At 29.7% G+C, this 21,442-nt stretch overlaps 1 protein-coding gene across 1 annotated transcript; it reads right to left on the reverse strand.

The window, feature by feature from the left end:
* Window positions 1–204: 204 nt before the first annotated feature.
* LOC127062214 (dynein axonemal heavy chain 1-like) lies at window positions 205–20,624 on the reverse strand. The gene is made up of 38 exons (XM_050989989.1): window positions 20,556–20,624; window positions 19,402–19,556; window positions 17,639–17,878; window positions 17,261–17,339; window positions 16,911–17,124; window positions 16,665–16,827; window positions 16,398–16,516; window positions 16,066–16,271; window positions 15,824–15,986; window positions 15,187–15,347; window positions 13,994–14,209; window positions 13,695–13,919; window positions 13,444–13,606; window positions 13,191–13,360; window positions 12,899–13,107; window positions 12,241–12,343; window positions 10,295–10,423; window positions 9,846–9,966; window positions 8,162–8,292; window positions 7,836–7,941; window positions 7,578–7,732; window positions 7,314–7,493; window positions 6,755–7,145; window positions 6,351–6,622; window positions 5,901–6,211; window positions 5,595–5,820; window positions 5,297–5,492; window positions 5,026–5,219; window positions 4,274–4,428; window positions 3,794–4,160; window positions 3,487–3,663; window positions 3,152–3,403; window positions 2,897–3,049; window positions 2,473–2,741; window positions 2,150–2,376; window positions 1,902–2,083; window positions 1,657–1,780; window positions 205–811 (listed from the first exon to the last, which is right to left on the reverse strand). The coding sequence occupies exons 1-38, from the start codon at window positions 20,622–20,624 to the stop codon at window positions 594–596; spliced, it is 7,191 nt and encodes a 2,396-aa protein (XP_050845946.1). The 3' UTR covers window positions 205–593.
* Window positions 20,625–21,442: the final 818 nt, after the last annotated feature.

The raw sequence follows: 21,442 nt of genomic DNA on the forward strand, positions 1-21,442 counted from the left end.
ATCATTGACAAATCTGGAATACTTTTATTTATTTATTTATTTTTTTTTTTTTTTTTTTTTTTTTGTTAAAGATTATACGACGAAAGTAGTGCCAAATATTTTTCATGATAATATAATCATTTAAAACGCTTGTATTAATGAGACAAAGATAGATCGAATAATATTTTGTGATAATAAAAAAGAAAATTTTTTATTTACGTTCATACAGTATCGAAAAATATTTTGTCGGAGTTAGTTAATATTGATAAAAATGGATGAATTGTGAAAAATAGTAATAAATAAAAGTATAAAGCGATTGGTAATGTGCTTGGACCTTCATCGGTTGATAATTTTAAGTCTAATCGTATCTTATCGATAAATGTAAACGTAAAGACGGACTCTACATTATCGATAAAAGTAATATCGGATTACGAGTTCTATATTATCGAAAAATGATAATGTTCTATATTATCAACAATCGTAAATACAATTTAAAAAAAAACGTTTCATTTGTATTCGTCATAAATGAAAGTTCGTAACTTGTAAAAATACTTCTTTTTCTTTTTTTTTTCTTTTTTTATTAATGAACATGCATAATTATGTAAAAAGAATTTTTAATAATTTAACGCACATATCATTGCTACGCCTCGTTTAATCCAATGTGCTTGTGTATTTTGACTTGGTATTTCCATAGCTAAAACAAAATTGGTCGAATGTCCAGTTGTACTTAAAGTACCAGCACGTGCAATCGTCTTATATACGGGACATATATAAACCCTATCCTCGAACACTTGATGATCTATTTCTGGGAGTAAAAGGATAGGGGACATCTCTAAAAAAAAAAAAAAAACATTTAAGTCCATGATATAAATTAAAATTAATATAGAGAATATTAACATAGATCCTATTTTTCAGATATAATCAAAAGGCATATAGTTAAAAACTTTCTCGTAATAGTCTATCCAAAAGTGCTACCGTCTCGAAATAAAAATCAAAACTCTTGATTGAGCTTATTTTTTTATAAATTTAATATATATATATATAACAATTTTTTTTTGTAATTTTAAGTATTTTTTTTTTTTTAATTTAAATAAATTTAAAAGAACATTTTTTGAATCGTTAGATTGAAAAAAAACAGGTCGTACTACTTGACTTGCGCATTCTTTTGACATGACACCAATTGATTTTTATATCTAGAGTTATATTAAATTAATCGTTGATGAGAGAAAGAAAGAAAACGAGAGAGAAAGAGAAATATCAACACAGTAAGAGAATTAGTTGCTAGAATTATCTTTTCTTTTAATAATCTTCGTAACCACCCATAGATATCGTTCAATTATATATAATTGAATGAATAATTGAAATTGTATTATAATTGAACAATAGATTATCGTTCAATTATAACCACTTTATAATAACCACTATAACGTTATAACAACTATCAAACGACGTATAATTATCATTTCTATAATATTTCATAATATTACAATTTATTAAAACAATAAAAGAGTCCTTTTCACGTTGAAATTATTTCAAGTTCTCATTTCTTTAATATCGTATTATTTCGATATGGACACTATTTCATTACGAAAAGATATTGAAATCCATTTATCATATTTGAAAATTAGGAATGCTTATTTTGAAACACTCTGTATAATTATTACGGTTTATATTTACCGGTATACAATTCCTTTGGACGTGATTCTTGTAAATAGATTCCACCCCATCGGCAACCCTCAAGAAATAATCCGTATATTACACAACCATCTTCTGGTTTATGCGTTGGTTTTGAAGCCAATACCTTTTATATTAAAAATAACATTCCAATGTATAGTTATAGATGGTTTTATTATTCATTATTACATGAAAATAATTAAAAGAAAAATTTTGTCAATAGCGAATAGTACTGTTTCATTTGTTACCTGAAAATTAAAGTCGATCGTATCGATGGAAATAACATATTTCCGCGCATAATTTTGTAGAGTAGCTGTTAGAAAAGCTTGTGGAAAATAAAATCCAGAAATCCAAAAAGCCGGTGGTATACCTTTGTCGTACCAAGTGTTAATAAAATCGATGCGCTCTTTCAAATCGAGATACCAAGCTCCTAATTGAAATAAAACGCATTAGATGATATGAGTTATTAATTAAATGAAAAATTAATCGTACGTACCAAGTGGTTTCAAAGAAGGATAACCTTTATCTTGCCAAATTACTGGTATCTTATTATTAGAAATATTTTTATTCATTGTTTCCAAAATTTCAGACATTACAACTGATCCCTTTAATGCTTTTAATAGATCATTCAACGATGATCTTATCACTGTTAATAATCCATTGTATCGTTTAGCTTCCTGCAGGAGTACTGTATTAAATGATTCTTGATACAGAACAGGATACCTACAATTTTTGTACAATCAATAAACAATTTTTGCATCACGAGTAAACGGTTAAATAAATATATTTAATAATCATCATTTATGTTTTTAACAATACTTCTTTTGTATAGCAATCAAATCAAAAGACTCGGGTAACGTAGTTAACATTTCTCGCGCTTGACGAGCCGCGATATCTTCATCGCTTACGGTTACACTACTAATCTCTCTTGGTTGTAAATTAAGTAGCGTTTCGAGACATATATAAGCTTCGGCTTGTGCAAAACTTATATCTGCATTTGAATGCATTCCGAAAAGCATTGGATCGTCATTGAGAGGAAGAGTTGTAATATATTCTATGTAATCGTTAAATGTGCTGACAGCTGGTAACTATAGATATTAAAAATATCTTTCAGGATATATACGAATTTCTCATTGTATTTAATATATTTGATGTCTTTCACTTTTTGAAAGTCTTTTTCACGATAAACTCTTCATAAGAAAATGAATAAATATATATATCGTATAAAAATATATAAATATACTTGATAGTAAATCCCGTTGTTATCGAAACGAAAATAGGTTGCAACTACTTCGACTTTATAATAATCCTCTAATATCGTTAAAACGCATCTGCGATCCCAATCGTCCGTTATTCGTCCACCATAATTGATATGTCCAGCCGTATAGATAAGAACCTGAACAGTTTATTAAAAATGAAATAAATTTATTATTGCAAATTTTACATATTTGGTGAAAAGAAATCTGTTTAGATATTCGATGAAAAAAGAAAGAAATACCTTGAATGGTATAATCGTATATTCCATCAAGAACATATGTAATTGTGACAAACAAATAGCTAAATCTCCGCTTGTAAATTCATACGGTATGTTGAAGCCAAGAGAGCCGAATTTGCGTCTTTCCAATAAAATAGAATGAAACAGACATAAAGAAAAAACGAGATATTTAAACGATTCTACTTTTGGATGTTCCGATTCAAGAAAATTTTTCATTTCGATAACTTGCGTCAAATATGCTCGAAACATATTAGCCTAAAATACAAACGAGTCTAATGAATATACATATTTACGTTATCTTTTATAATAGTATTTGCTATTTATCGATTTCTATCTACCTTTATACCTCTTGGTGGCTCGATCGTCATTTTGTGACCATTCTGTAAAATGCTTACGGGAAAATCTGGCGACGGAGCAGAGGTCAACCATAAACGAAAATCACGATGCGTTTTTTCTGTTAAAATTTCAACCAACGCTTCCAAATTCGGCATCCAGCTTGGTGCTAAATGACAATTCTACAGATATATAAAGATAAAAAGTTTTAACTTCATATCTTTTACTTTACAAAGTTTACTTTACGAATTGAAATAGGTCAACCAATATCGAAAACTTGACTCGTGCAACGAAACACGATTTCTTTTTTACCTGAAAAAATACCCAATTTCCAAGTTCTGCACATTGCTTTAACATCGCTTCCGCTCTTGGACCTTGTCCTTGTCCAAGGGAAATAGAGAATAATCTTTTATCCATCTTTTGCTTTTCTGCAAATGTGTATAACTGAGCAGCTGGATCTGTACCAGTGGATAACACGAATACCAAAGGTGTTATCTGAGTTGATTCCTTGTAAAGTGCACTGATTTCCGTCGCTTGTGGTTCCACGAATTGACTACCCAAATATTTACCCAAATACATTTGTATAGCATTGATAATTTTATCAGGACGAAGACACTTCAAGACTAACATCTTTTGAAAGTCATCCAGTTTCGTTTGCCAGGGTTCAGGAAACTCAATCCTTAATACAATATAATATATTTAAATGTTTAATCTTTTTCGTTTAACCATAATCCAATATTATCAAGTCGTGTATATAACCAAGTAAAGCTTTCTATAAGTATTTTTTCTTACAAATGTGCTTCCTGCATATCGAATATATATTGAAATTGATTCAATAATTGCTGAAAGGATGTAACAAATTCTTTGAAATTCGGAAGAATTTCTAAAGCTTGAATCTCTTTCCAGCATCGCGGTGATATCCATGTTGGAGCTGGGTTTGGTAAATTCTGACGAATGGAGAAAAATGTTTGACTCGTGTTACGATATTTGTATGGAAGAAAACTTAACTATTATTCTATCGTTTAGCTTGTAACAGGTATTTCATAAGAATATAAATAAACGGTCGATTCGTATAATATACTGATTTAAACATGACAATAAAATAAAAATAAAATGATAATGAGATAATAAAAATCTATTTATATGTACAAAACGGTGTCGTGACCGTGGCTGTTGCGTGTCTCGGTTTTGTACCGGATCCAAACTGATTTTCATAATTTTATACATATGTAACAGTTTATATATTCGTGTTCGTTATCATTCATAGCCTGGACGTCCTTCAAAGCCATTTAGTAGACCGACATTTTTCCTGTTTTCCGGGTTTGACAACGGAGAGATATGGTCGTAACATAGACTTGTATAAACATATATGAACGTATCTCGTCCGTGTATAACCCTATTAATTTTTATGAGGATACTCATATCAATCTTTAGATATCCGTTACACCTGGACAATCTCCTGATCGTATATAAATATTCCAACACGGAACTCCAATTCTACGATTGTTTATAAATAGACTTTTAAAAAATATTGCAATTCTTACTAAAATAGGGACGACTTCAGTTAAGAAATGTTTCCATTCGACGGAATCTATCAGTTTTGCACTAATACGAATACGCGCACATACAAGGAACGCAAAGTGTAATTTGTGCTTTTCAAATAGGCTCCGACAAACGTTACAAAACAAGTCGAAAGTAAAGCATTTTAGAATGTTAGCGATTCGTTCATTAAGATCACCTGAAAATACGAATGATAAACATTTGAACGTGCAAATAAAATCTCTATCAATCATTACTATAAGATTGTTTACTAACTAGATTTCTCGACGGAAAGTATACTGTTGTTAAAGATGGAGATAAACCATTCCAAAGAATACTGATACATCGTATCTATATATTGTAAATCATAAAGACAAAAAAATAGTATTTGTGCTCTATCCGCAACGGGAATGTACAATGACCTTGTAGATTCTATATCCGCTTGAGTTTCTTCCGCTGCTTTAACTTTCGTCTGTATTATGAATAGAATTTTTTTTTTTGATATTTTTTTTTGTTATTTCCTTCAAAAAGTGAACGTATCAAAAATTTCTTTCCTCGAATTAATGAAAATGACCTTTATCTCTTCGCTCTTTGCTTTAGAAGCGTCCAACGTTAAGATTAAATCAATATCGTCAACTGTTGAGCCCTCGGAAGTTGTTAACTTATACAGAATTCTATCTTCGAGTTCCTTTAAATCGCTCTTCATTTGCGCATTAGATACTATAAGAGAATTTCGAATTTGCTCGAGATCTGGACGTTCTTGTATCGTCACTAAACTCATCATTTGATCGAGGAGACCGCTGTTTAAACGAATTTCATTTAGAAATTGATCGATGAATTTAATATCGATTTAAACGGAATAATTTCTAAACATGTTTACCTAGCTGTTAATGCAAAATTTACCAGCAACACCTTTACTAATATTTCCGGCATATAATGAGGGTTTGGTAATTTCGTCGTCAAAAAGAGACGAAACTCTGGATTATATGGGACAACGTTATCACCTACTTTAATACTTATTTGCCCAGCGTGCTTGAAATACGATCGCATAAGAATAGGATCTAGAACGGATTCAAACTCGATACCAACGTTTTCTATTAAACACGGTTTACCAAATCGAATACAACTTTCAAGCACATGTAAAATATCCTTGCTCATCATCTTTGTAATGGATAAACCAACGTCTTTGTACTATAATTATTGTAAAATAAAAACAAAACGATTCATTTCTATTTTAAAATGTATCCATTAAAATTGATTAAAAAAAAAAAAAAAAAAAAGAAAAAAAGAAAAAAAAAATACTATGTTTACATTGAAATAGAAACCAAACCGTTTTACGTATCCATTTATTGGCTTGTCCTTGCGGATCAATAAACAGTGGCCATCGTTCCGAGTGCATTACTAGTACAGCGTTTTCAACGGAAACAAGGTCCCTTGGTAAGCCATCCAATTGCCATTTTCTTATCTGTACTTGATCACCTAACGTCGATATGGGTGTGCAGTTGGGTGTATGAGGTACTCCCTCGCCTATAACTTCGTACCAAGATGTCAAAAGACTTTTTCGATAAACATCGGTAAAGGCTGTCAGATATGCTATCGCACCTAATCATCGTAAAACATAGAGAGTAAGATTTATCGTGAGATCTTAATTACGAATGAAACACGTAATATCATAGATACGTATGAGATATAAACGTATAAGTTAGAAATATAGTAAAGGATAATATAAAATACCAGAAGATAACAAAATATCACCGACGACATTTTGTAAAGATATTTTCATTTCAGAAAGAGTGAACGTCCATCGTTGTTGTTCTTCCGCAAGCCCACTGACAAGTTTAACCGCTCTTGCCATTCTTTCCTCACAAAGCTGCTTTTGCCTCTCTAATTCTGCTTTTTTATCTTCCTTATCTTGCAAGGCATTTTTAAGATTTTGTACTCTCCTCTCTACTTCCTGCAATCTATTCATAGCAGCAAGTAAAGCTTTCTCAGTTTCCGCTAATACTTCTTCGGCCTTTGCCAATGTCTCCATTTTTGGCTTTACTTTTAGATTTACAAAGTAATAGTTATACATAGCGTGAATCCAGAGGCAAAGTGAGTGACAGGCTTTAGAAACTTGAAGAATCTTTAAAATAGTTGTTATTATGTAAGCTGTATATATCGTTATCTAGATATTCAATATAAAACATATATATATATATATATATATATATATAGGTATATAATATATATATTATATTATTATACATATTATATATATATATATATATATTATATACATATTAAATTATACCTTTGGAGGTTGAAAGTTTGGATTCTCAACATAAGGCCTCAGTTTGTTGATCATTTCTTCGGTGATGTTTTCTTTATTAAAATTTACCATCATGTTTAAGAAATGTCCGGGATCTGCCAGCATCTGGCTACCGGGTGTCCAATAATCTAGTATCTTTTCGCCAGGTTGTTTACCTACTAACTATAATCAACAAATTATACGGGATTGTTTATAATTAAAATTCTATACATATTATTAAAAATTTAATCATTATATAAAACAAACCCTATTAGGTTTCACGTTATTCACGATACACATAGCTTCAATAACAAGAAGTACTCCAACTGGTGGTCTTTTCATAGCTTTCACCTCCGTAATATCACCCTTGTTCAACGCTTTTAAGCTTGCTTCAGCAGCATCGAGCATTGGTCTGGCTTCACCTACGCAAAATAAAAATCGATTAGAACGTCCTTAACCTATTTCCAGAGGTATATTTCAATAGTAATGTATTCTACGATAGATTTCACATTAAAAATCAGGTACTTAGGTCAGCTTCAGCTTCATCTCTGATTATCTGGTTCTCGTTTTTTAATTTCGTAGCAACCTCCTCCTGTTTCATCGCCTCTGCTTTTGTTTGCTCAGCCTCAGCCTAAAAGAATTTGTTTTCCTTTTTATTTTTCTATTTCTTTGTTCTTTTGCCATACAGGATTTCTTAATTCACGATAATTATGTAGACTGGATTTCATCAAAGATAAAACGATGAAATGACAAAATAATGATAAAACGATGAAAAGAGTAAATTAAAGGAAATAATAAAATATAGAACGAGATAGTATAAATGGATAATTATTGTATTATTGGATACTCACAGTATCTTTTGTGATTTGAACGATCATTTTTGCGGTTGCCACTGCCGCTTGTTCCAAATCAGGTTTCATTGCCTTGAGGATACCTTGCATCTCCTTTACTTCCGCCTCCGTGCTTATAAGCTTATTTAAGCCTATCCGTAGGGCAACAAGGTAACGTCTATTTAGAATAACGTTATGCTAATATATACAAATTGATACGAGTTCATCCCTTAAGGGGGAATAAACGAGAAATTGATCCTGCGTTTTTCATTGCTCGAATACATTTTCAAACTTATTTCATAATTCGAGTACTAATTTATTTGAGATTTACCAGCTTTCGAAAGAAATGTTATTTAAATAAAATTTAACGATATTAACTTGTTTACGATTTATGATAAATCTTATAATTATTTAGCAAGTTCTTCGAGCAGTTAAATAAAACTTGAAGACTTCGAGCTTATGATGGAACAATTGTGGTCGACCTTTTAAAAATAAAGTTACTTACAACTTTAATTACTAGTAATTCATTTCTACGTCTTTCCTATGAGATAACGTTAAATTTTACGATTTCGAATCTCTTAAATTTGTATGTCTGCATTCGTATAGACGATTCGAATAAATTTTGTAGAACTATTTCTACTGTCTCCATCGTAACCGAAATCGATAGGACAAACTTAGAACGTGTTTCCAGCAGCCATCAGACGGGTATATTTAATTTCTGGATTATTTAATCATTGTTACCGGTCTTTCACCTATGACCCTTTTCCAGACGCGGTTAAGTAAGTTCATAAATCTTTATACATAAAATGATCCGTTTTAAATTGATTCGTCGTAAAAAAAATGTACGCGTTTTATCGATAAATTTTAGACAATGTTTCTAACAAAGATAACACGTAAGTATAAATATAATATTATTTTAGAATTTATGCTCAATTAAAATTTTATATATTTCATTTTATATATATATATATATATACATATTGCAAATGTTATAAGTTTATATATATATAAAATATATTTTATATATTTTATATAATACATATAAAATATTAATATTATAAAATATATATAAAAATAATAATTTTATATATATAATATATTTATATTTATATATATATATTTATTTTATATATATATATATATATATATATATATATATATATATATATATATGTACATATACCTACACAATATTTGTATCAAACATATATTCATTTAATACATATAAAACATACGATAGCACTTACTACGTTTATCCCTGAATTTAATTACCGAATAAATCAGCGTGGGAGTTTATTCGTGCCACGGAATAACTTCACGTTCGCTCTTTAATTAGTAATATTTCGCCATCAGTTAATTAAGCAAATTATTTTCTCATGAAAACAATTCACATAGTCAAAAAATATTGCAAACAGATTAAAAGATATATCACTGTGCGGGAGTACTTTTTAAAGATATGCCTTGCAATAAAATTAAAATGATACAGTTTGTGTATCAGACAAATGACAAAACATTTTTAGTTAAATTACTCTCATCTAATTCGTCGCCACGTTGTTTATCTTAGCGAACGCTACATCATTATCCCCTTCTGATATGATCAAAACAATTTTTTCGACGTATTATTTGTGTCCTGCTATTACTCACAAGTAGTTGGTACATAATAAAAGTGAAGAAAAAAAAAAAACAATCACTTTTGATTGCTTACCCGTTGATAGACGACTCATTCCAGAATGTAGCTCTTGTTTCTTTTTAGAAAGGAGACCACCATAACCGGATAGTAATTGTAAATAAGAGGTAGGCGTTACGTAATTATGTCGATTCAATTCCTGAGGCAAAACATTTCATGATTTACAAAACGATTTATCTATTTAATCGAAAATAAATCAGAGATTATACAGAGCCGAACATTTTAACAGAAACATTTCAATCTTTTTATAAATAGATACGATTGTATCCTATAAAAATAAAATAAAACATTTTATTTTTGAAGAAAAAAGCATATCGATAAAAAAGTTTAATCGATCCAATCAATTTTTTTTTTATTGACATATCTCGTATGTATAACAAACAACAGAAAATGTGTCATAGGTGTTCCTGTTTAAATATCCCACTTTGTAGTATAATATGATTTTATTTTATATTTTCTAAACTCACCATCAGAAAATTATCACTAGCTTTTATCACGCTAGAATGCATAAACTGACAAGTCTTTACAATTGAATTCAGAACAGCCTCGTTAATGGATTCATCTTTAATATCCGCAAGGAAATACATTGCAACAGCCTAGAAATAAAAAAAAAAAGTTTAAAAATATTTATTAACGTGAAAATATCAAAACAACGCGACGATCTTTATCTCGAACTTTCTTTCGTAGCATTTTAATAAACTCAAGCAACGCGAAAGAATTTTACAAATAATTCTCTTGTTTTAAATTATCATTAAGTGTATATATATGTGTGTGTGTGTGCACGCGTGTATTAAAATTTTATTATTTACAAGACATTCCAGACAAGTATAAAAAGTTTTCATAATGTATACGCCTAAGTAATACCAGCCTTACTAAAAATTCATTTTATGTCACTTTTTCTTTCAATCATAAGATCGCTTTTTTTTTTACATGTCTAAAGAGCAATTTATATAGTCTTAAAAAAACTCCGGCATAAATCATTCAGAACCGAACTTTCTATCACGTACGAATTAATATTCGCTTCGTACCAAGACGTACACATTAAAAAAAATCGCTCGATATTCGTTGAAAGATTAACTCATTCTTGAGGTTTGTAAACTTCTTGCGAAATTTCGAATCACGCATTTACAATGGTTGTATTCGTACAATAGCTACTTCCAACTAAAACTTTATAATTTTATTTATTTATGAATATTTATGAAATATAAAACCTATGCATATTCTTGGACATCTATAGAATAGATTTTAAAAATGGAAGAAAATATTTAAGAACTCTTTTTGTGCCTAAATAATAAATGGTAAATGTGGAACAATTGACTTTGATTTTAACGGATAGACTATTGAAGAAGTTTTACAAAAATCGATATATTCATCTGATATCTTTCATAACTTTTAAAGTAGATAAAAGAAAGAGAAACATTTATTATCATACATTTGACACTAGATTTTACTTTTATTAAGAAGTATAGTTTTCATTTTTCAAGTATTACATAAAATATCTTACAAACTTTTTGAATAATAACTGCAAAATAAAGTAACAGTCACTAGTAATCCCATTCGATGTGTCAATGAGATGAAGTCGCGATAAAACAGCTCAGTTCGTTTATCAACAAAATTTAATTAACGAAATTAATTCCTTCGATAATAAATCTTTCGTTAACTTGTTTTTTGATGTTATAATAGCTTTAAGCCTCATTATAACTTTATCAAATTAATGATTATATTACTCGAAATCTTTTTTCATTTATCGAAAAATATGTTTTTTGAATAAAATATAATGAGACTGAATCATCCGTTACGATGTAGGCTTATAATCAGTTTGTAAATTCTTTTCCATTTTTTAATTATTTATTTTATATATATAATATAATATATATATAATATATGTAAATATAAATATATACAGAATATATATATATATATTAAATATATATATTAAAAGATACATGATATATATGTATATATGTATATGTGCGTGTGTGTGTGTGTGTGTACATATACATATATATATACATACATACATAAATACATACATAAAATTTCGATCATATATTATATATTATATATAATATCAATCTCATAGATTCATTATTAAACAAAATTATAAAAAATCATAGTTAACAATAATCTATATATGAATACTTTTTACACTTATAATAATAAAAATTAGTGACATCAATCTAGCTTTGGATTATAAGTTTATAAGGATTAAGGATTACTATGACATTGAAAGAACCATTGATAGAAGAAACGATAACGTGAAGCATCTCAGTTGTCACTTGTACGACTTTGACATGTCAAGATAATTTCCGGTACTTTTAGGTACACAGCTTATATCTTATTCTCATTTTGTGTGAATTAACTATCATAATTTTGATTCATGTTATGATAACACGGAAGAAGCAATACAAACCTGTAGAGCTGCATCCGGCCACGGACAGAACCAATCGATCGTACAGCAATTCACGAGAGCAGGAAATTGCCTAATGCGAGCCCGAAATAACTCACCGATGGGGCTACAGGTTGTCAAAAGAGTATGATAAAATTAATTAACTCCAAAAAGGAAAGAAAGAAAAAAAGATGTACATTTTCATCTCTTTTTTCTTTCTCACAAGTCGTAGAAAAAAAAAAAAGCGTATTCGTAGTAAAAACGGATGAGTAATAACAAGTACAAAATTTTTCTATGGCCCTATCTATGGTCAAGCTACAAAACGACGTAATCGCACAAATAAAAGGAGTATACTACAAGGCAAATACTTCCGCAAATATATACGTGGATATATCAAAGAGTAAAACGAACTAATTCGAGGGCGAATATATATTCGAGAAAGTCAATACACGTTCTAATCAAACGATCTCTATTCAATTCTTGTATCGTCGCTCATTCATACCTGTAGGTCACATTATATCGTATTCAACTTTATCTATCTATAGCCAGGAAACTTATATGAGTACCCATATAATGATTCTTAAGAAAAAAATATAGACTTTCTTTTGGAAGTCTTTAAAAGTGAACGGTAAAGTTACTTGATGATACTTAATGATACCTTCTTACTTTACAAAAAACATACCTCATCGTAATAATAGTATGCAAATTGTTTCTGATCACTTTCAGATATGTTGAAAAGAGATTGCTTCTATTGATTTGTAAACCAGCCTGCTGAACCGGGCCACGCATGGCTTGAAATATTCTTTCCAATTCCTCGGAACTATATATATTTGGTACGTCGCCATTGTTTAATATATTGTTTAAATCCTCCAACATGAATTCGCCTTTTATCTGTGATAAAACTCAAACCATAAAATATTATGAAGTAAAATAGGTAGATTATTTTTTGTACGTTAGATTGATAATAACGTTACCTGAGTATCCGAAAATAGGAAAACCATTATTTGATTTTCTAAACCTGTTTTTAGCATCATGTCTTTTATATCCTCACGCCAATCATGATTTGAATAAGCTTTACTGAGTTCTATTTGGAAGCAGTTATACTCTCGTATATGACAAGAAAGCTTCGTTAAGCTTTGTCGGCCTGCATAATAAAGATATAACCATAAAATCCGTGTGACCTTTGATTTTTATAATATATAAGTAACAGTAACTTTATCTTAATACCTGATCCACCCATTCCTAATAAAAGACCATTTCCTCGAGGTTGTCGAAGAATACGAATAATTCTGCAAATGTGATCCACAGCATCTTGAAATAATACTAATTTCATTGGAGCTGTTGTTATATTGTTATAATCTTCTAAAAACTCAATGAGAACGCGTTCTATCTATAATAAGAGATTTATAAAGTTTATCGTAGACGTAGTTTCTTTTCCTTTTTTCTGGTTTTTTTTTTTTTGTTTTTTTAATAATCACCTTTCGGAAGTTGGTGATTCGTTCGTATTGTCCATGAGCTCCACAAAAATCGTTATAAAATAAAACTTTATCTTTTGTAAGATCGGTTATATCATAATCAAATTGTTTCTTTAAAGTGTCAGTTAAAAGATTGCTGAACCAATCTCTATCATCCTGGTTGATCAATCGATCGCTAAAGACACGCGTGTTTTCATGATACCACAACAAAAATAAGTGTTCATAAGTCTGCAATAAAAATCAGTAAAAGTTTCAGAATTATTGTAATCAAATAGAGTTACTTTACAAATTGGAGTACTTACATTAACTTTCGTTGGATCTGCCATGAGAATACCTTGAAATACTTTACTAAGATCTCGAAGATTGTAAGTGTAATGAGATCTATCAGGCGTTGGTAATAGTTCTCTGCATATTGTGGCAAATACGTTCAGTGTAATATCTACTATCGACTTTAATAAAATAATATAAGTTGGTGTTCTCGAGAGCCAAGATTCTAAAATAATCCCAAAGATGTTCGCCTAAGGAAGAAACGAAAAGTACAATGTTAAACAAAAAGTTAAAAAATTCATTTCTTATACAAGGCAATGTAAGGGGATGAAAAGTGAGAAGTATAGATCGAATCACAGGACAAATCCCTCCCTTCAACATGGACTAACCTTGAATACATTAAATTGTCTCGCTCAGTAAAAGTATCACTCCCCTAGTTTATGACTCTCATAATACAAAATCCTTTGCAATCCAAGCCATTCTCACCAAGGCAATATTCTTAATAATCAAAGCAAAATGTTCAAGTTATTTGAAGTATTACATCAAAATTAATTAAACTATAAAGATTTGTTGGTCATTCGTACTAATGTACGTGAATATTAAAAATTTTTGTTTAAATAATTATCGATTAGAAGTACTATACACATTGTTTCTTTAAGGAACCTTAAATAAATACAGGCTATGGTGACCTCGCTGAAACGTACACGCACAACTCCATTACAGTTACAAAGGGGTGGCAAAATGATCATAACATCTACTATTGACCAATCAAGTGATTAAGATAAATTATGACCATAGAGAGCACAATTTATGAGGCCTAATTACAATGAATACGAAGGATACTACGGTTAAGAACTAGTGAACACTTTCTTTAACGTTGGTCAAATCTTGCATGATCTGCAATTATGTCGTATGGGTGTGGATGATAATTTGGTAGAACGGAATAAAACTCTATGGGACGGAAAAAAACGCACGATATTCTCCAAACTATAAGATTTTGCGTTTTATTTTATACCAATAAAATCAGAATCGTTTGATAAATAATATCGTAAGATATTAATCCTATCTAAAACGTAATTTTTACATAATTTAATACCTATTCATCAATACACATCAACATGAAATTTACTTTGGCATTGTCCTTCATTTCCTATTCATCGATACACCTAATCAATACATTCTATTCGTCAATATACCTATTCATCAATATATGTAATATGAAATTTACCTTGGCATCGTCCTCCATTTCTGGAAATGCAATGAAATGGAAATGTCGTAAAAGTCGAGGGGTTACTGGGTTTCTTCCACCTCCAGGTGGTCCCATGGCACCAATAAAATTTACGTCTTCGATCAGTCTAAAGCTACCGATTTCCTTTCTGTCGTACCATCCTGAAAAAATTGTGATCATTTATCTTTCACACATACTCAATTTATTTATTCTAAGAGTTAGAATATTGCATTTTTCGTATACTCGACAATCTCGAAAGAGCGATTGAACATAAATCATTCTGCTTCGAAAGAAAAACTAGGGGTTCTTTTATAAGATTATAGTAGAATTATGCACGAGTTACATGTTACGCAATTAATACAAAATCTGATCTTATCTGTTTCTTAAAATTTCAATTATATTATAATAGATATAGAATTGAAGTGTTTTCATTTTATAAAAGATGTGCTATTTAATCATTATAAACTTTTAATATAATTTTAAGTTTTACGTATTAGACGCTTGACATTATCTGTCATAATGATAAATGATATTTCTTATAATATATAAATTAAAAATCCGATACTGGCAAAACGTAAATCTGTAATATTTTTTATCATCGCGAATTTAATTTCTTAGATTATTTGATAACTCTCACCGCTGAAGTCCATAAATTGTCGAATTAATTCGATAGGTGGTTGTGCTCCAAATGTTTCTAGAGCTGGCATATTGAAATCATCAATAAAAAATATCTGCTTTTTTAATAACGGTGGACCATATACGTCTCTACGTCTTTTATCTAATTTTCCATCAATCAGATCCTAGACAAAATATGTAACTCCGATATAACAATTATTAACGCTAACATATAAACCTTTTAAATAAGAAATATTTCTCTACTTGAGTTTGATTAGCAGTAGTCCTTGCAGAAAATATTATAAAATCACAAATAAATTTTTTGGGCATATTCCTAGATAATTTCGTAGAAATCGTCAAAGTCTTTCCACTTCCGGTTGGGCCAATGCACAATATATTACTGTTGTTTATAAATAAATATTCGATCAAAGTCGCATGTCGAATATTATCCATCGTTGGAATTTCAATGTCTGAAAAATATTGTGATTATTCGATGAAAATATATTATCAGGAAAGAAAGTTTTGTAAAAATAATAACGTCAACGTTTAAACTCCAGAATAACGTAAAGTGATTAAAAAATTTTCTATTTAATTACCAGCATATCTAGTTTCTGGAGTTATGTTAATCCTCGCTATATCGTCTGACCATTTAATCCATTGCGGAGGAATCGGATCTTGTCCTTCGATCGGATCGGTGAAACCACCATCGTGTAATCTAAAATATATAAATCCATCTCGATCAGAAAGGTATAAATTTTTATGTAAAAATGTATGTAATTTATTTGAGAATAAATATATTATGTAATGAATGGTTAAAAATTTAAAGATTCTACGTGTTTACGAGATTCCAATATTCACAGAACCTGTAGTCATATACCAAACCGTCCTCAGGGAATGGCATTTTGTGTTGGAAATAATTTTGTACACTTCGAAGCCACGTACTAAATATATAACGACCATCGTAACCGCAAGTAGCACCTAAACTCCAAACCGTAGCAAAAGCAGCCCATGGAGATAGTAAATCAGCTATCGTAGAAAAAGAGAAAACTCTTGTAAGATCATTTGTAGAATTTGTTTTCGTTTTATAAAAAATTATTATCTTGGCTTACGTATTGTTTTTTGAAAAGAGAACGGTGGTGGTGGTTTGCCTTCTCGACCAGCCATAGGGCCGATTCTATAGTTCATGAGATTTATGTAAGACTTAATTATCGCTGAATCCACAGTGCTTACGATTTCTCTTAATTGTTCGCGTAGAATTTTTATACCAGGAAATAATAATTCGTTCGTCAGTTTCTTTATTGTCTCCACGTAATCCTGTATTTTCTATTAGCCGATAAAAAAAAAAGGTATACTTTTATCAATACTCCTTTTGAAGTTTTTACAAGATATATATTAAGCGAAAGAAAAAAATTAAAAAAAAAGAAAAGAAAAGAAAAAAGAAAGAAAGAAAGAAAGTTACCTCCGGTAAAGACTTAATCCAGCAATTAACAAAAGGCTTTAATCCGAGACCCTCTGGTTCCATGTATACCATACCACACCTACGCTTTTAAAAAATGTTATCAATTATCAACTTTCACCTATCGCTTTAATAACCAGTTAAATTTATCATCCATTTTGTTCAACACTTCGCCATAAATCTTCTCTTCTGCTCGTTAAAAAAAATTCTTACAATATGCGCGATGATTGATGTACGTTACATTGTTATTTGATCGTAATTCGATACGAGCATAAATTTTAAATCGTGCACTCTTATTGTTAAATATAATATGATTTTATAGATATAGCATTTCGTCGTACAACGGTTCTACTTGAAATATATTTAAGAATAATCATATACCTTGATACGGTCGCTGGAGAAGCAACTCTGAGATCAGCAACTTCGAAAATCATTGTCTGAGTTGGTAATAACTTCATAATTTCGCCAGAAGTTAAACAAAGTTTCTTATTGTCGTCTAACACAGTATTCATGTTTTCTATCCAAACTGCATCGACAGGTCCATCGAAAACATACCAACGTTTATTTCCATCCGTTGCTTCGGTTCCTGCACGGATTAAGGTCGACAGAATTCCATCGGTCCTAAAACAAGAAATACAAAAGCATCGTCAATATTGTGACATTTATTACGAACTTTTAGTTCTTTGTTTTATTTTTTTATTTATTCATATTTACTCAGAAGAGATTATAAAAAAAATAATTTATTTTTGTTAAATTCCTAACATTAGAGGTACCGTGTGTTTCGTTCCTTTATATATATATATATATATATATATATATATATATATATATATTCGTGTTTTTTATTTAAACGAAAGCATTTAGATTATATTCCATATATACAGGTCCAAAAACCTTTTTAATACTATGTATTATATATTATGAGGTCAAATAGATGAAAAAAACTTCATATAAACTTATGTCTGAAAATGCTTTGTTAAAAAGATTTATACTTTTAAAGATATTTATAATTTATTATAGCGGTTATAAAGAATGTTTTAAAATTCCTCATTCTGCAAAAATGCAAGCTTCCATTCGTCGAATTAATGATCGCTGAACTCTCTCAAATATTCCAATTGTATTGGAAATAATAGTAAATGCATTTTAAATACATTTCCAAAGCTCATCTTTCGTAAACAATAATCGTCATAGAGAATTATAAAACGTATACGTAAAAAAAGAAGTATTATAATATAAAAAAAAAAAAGAAAGAGTTCGACAATCATTAATTCTTATTATTGATATAATCACATTTCTTATAATTGTCAGTATAGATTATAAATATTTTTAAAAGCATATGTCTTTTCAATAAAACATTTTTAGGCATAAGTTTATATGAACTTTTCTCATCTATTTGAGTTTAATAATAAGTATAAGTTTGGTCGCAACCTTTTTGAACACCCTGTATATGGTGATAACGTGACACAAGTAATTTATTTTCTAGAGGCACATTTGTAACCAAGAATGTATGCCCTTTGCGAAAATGATCGGCATATTGAGTATACTTTTGAAACAAATCGATCGAATACACGAAGGACTGAATAAAATAAATGAATGGTCGACTATCATGGAAAGCGTTATCGCAACCTTGCGTTATCGATCGTTTACGCTTGCGTATCAAGCTCGATATATTTCGCCTTTAACAATACCTTCTTCTGATAACAAGTTTTTTTTTCATAATGATCTGGTTTGTTACTTCAAAGTACATATATGAAGAAAAAAAATTTAATGTATACAATGATATTGTCAAAGAAATATTTCTCCTCTCTTTTTAATCTATAAAATACGTTTTATATGGTACAATTATAATTTAATAGATGTAATTAGTCATCAGATTCGATTTGGTTTAAAAATTACGCTAGAAATAGATCAATCGTAACACTAGTATACATTTTTATCGTAAAGAACATCTCCGATATTGTTCGTAACTTATACCTTTCGATACATAATTGTAGTTTAGATAGCTCGATAGGATAATGAGTATAACGAGCGATATTTGAAGATGAGAGAGAGAGAGAAAGAGATTTTTAAAATAGATATTTAAAAAGATATTAATTCATAAGGGTCGAGATAATGTGATTATAAAAATATTTTTTATTACTTACCACTCATGTGTATCAAGGTCATACTCGCCATAAAGTTGACCCATCGTTATAGCTTTCGGATTAAGCACGTATGTGAAAACTGGCATAAAGAATTTCCCATTTGGCTGTAATTGTCCTTTTAAACTGGTACAAGCGTCTCTTAGAATTTGATAACACTGTAAAAGAGAATTTGATTAAAAATTTCTACTTATCGTTATCTGTGATTGTTAAATTAATTGGAAGTTATAATTATCTACAAAGAAATGACTTCCTCTAATGATCGCAAAGAGAAAAAAAATTCAACAGGTTGCAATAAAGTTTTATTAGCGACAAGGTCACTAGTTGTGCCTAACCCAAGAGATATGAATTTGCGAATATAAATTTCAATATAGAAACTGTAAGCAAAAAGCAGTAAACAGTAAGAGTAAACGTAGTTTATTGTCACGAGACATTTGCACCGGAGTTTTTATTTGTAAATCTTCTGCAATATGTATTTATAGAAACGCGCATAAATATTTGCTTTGTAATGAACGATTTTAAATACAGCGAGACAGAATTAAGAAATAAAAAGTGGAACAGATTTACTCTCGAAGTAAACCGTCCTTGTTCTCATTATTTTATGTTTTAGTCGGCTCTGTCAATGTTAAACGGCAATTTTGTAAGTTTCCAAGCAAACTTAACGACTATTTATACTATATAAAGGAAATTGAAATAACATAATGGGCATCTGCAGCTACTTCATACATATTTTTATTCTATTCTACCGAATATGTGAATATGTAAATAAACAGCGTACTTTTATGTGATGTACATATAATATATGTATATATATATATATATATATATATATATATATATTGCATTTATGTTATATTTCTATAAATAATCTATCGTATTGTTATCTTAGTTTATTGTAAAACAATAGTTCTCTCATTTCGTTTGCGTCATCTATAGATATAGTCTTCTGTCGATAACGATTGTGCAATTTCAATTGTGCTGGTTCATATTTGTTTTTGAGATTATGTTTACCCTTTGTTCGAATATATTTCTTATTTTTTATGAAAAAATTTCTAACGAGAAAATCTTGCCCGTTCGCATTGATAATTTTGTAAATATTTTAACGAGTATCTAATATTGAACTTCTTTGAATGACCAATACATATCTTAAACAATACATCTACGAGATCCAGTTGTGATGTTCTCTGTATACTAATTCTTACATTATACGAAGGAAAACTTGTCATTGTGGATCTATATATAACGTTCCATAAATGGATTTATTATCCAACATAAAGATTTCACGGTAGGTCTAGTACTTTAAAAAGAACATTGTACGAGCGACTTCAAAGTAGAAAGATAAGTTTCGCCGAATTTCGCGAAATTATACTTGATTTATTTACTTCTATGAATAGTAATTAAAATATTCAAAAAATCTCATTTATAATACATAAACAATTAAAAAGGTTATACGAGAAAAAAAAATTTTTTTACAATCAATCATAAAAATAAAAGAAAAAAGGAAAACCAATCAATCAATGTCTGGACGAACGATGATAATATTACGATGTGATAATTTAAAGTTTATACAAATAAAATCGTCGCTTCGACGATGAGCGAGTGAAAAAAGGAAATTAAAAAAAAATAAAAAAGTGCCACTCCAATCTGATTTACGCGTATACATATACGTGTATGATTTTTCTTGTTTCGATACAACATTGAAATAATATTTATCGTGTTAGTCCATTATAGATCGAACCATTTGTCGTCGAGCAAAATCATGGCGGAAGCGTGTTGCTTTAATACGTAGAAAAAGAGTGTAAGTAGTCAGACAAATAAAACGACGAATGGGGAAGAGAAGATCAATAAATTACGGAGAGGGTGCCTAAATGCCGGAAAGAATGGTAGAACTAGCAGGAGGGATCAGTTCATCGGAGAATTTTATGAAGAGGATTACTACGAAGAATACGTTTTTTTTTCTTGCGAAAAACTATGATTGTAACGAACTTACATCTTATTCTTTTTAAACATGAACCTACATAAGAAATATCTCGGCTGACCATAG

Source organism: Vespula vulgaris, chromosome 3 (genome assembly GCF_905475345.1).
Source record: "Vespula vulgaris chromosome 3, iyVesVulg1.1, whole genome shotgun sequence".
Classification (NCBI taxonomy): domain Eukaryota; kingdom Metazoa; phylum Arthropoda; class Insecta; order Hymenoptera; family Vespidae; genus Vespula; species Vespula vulgaris.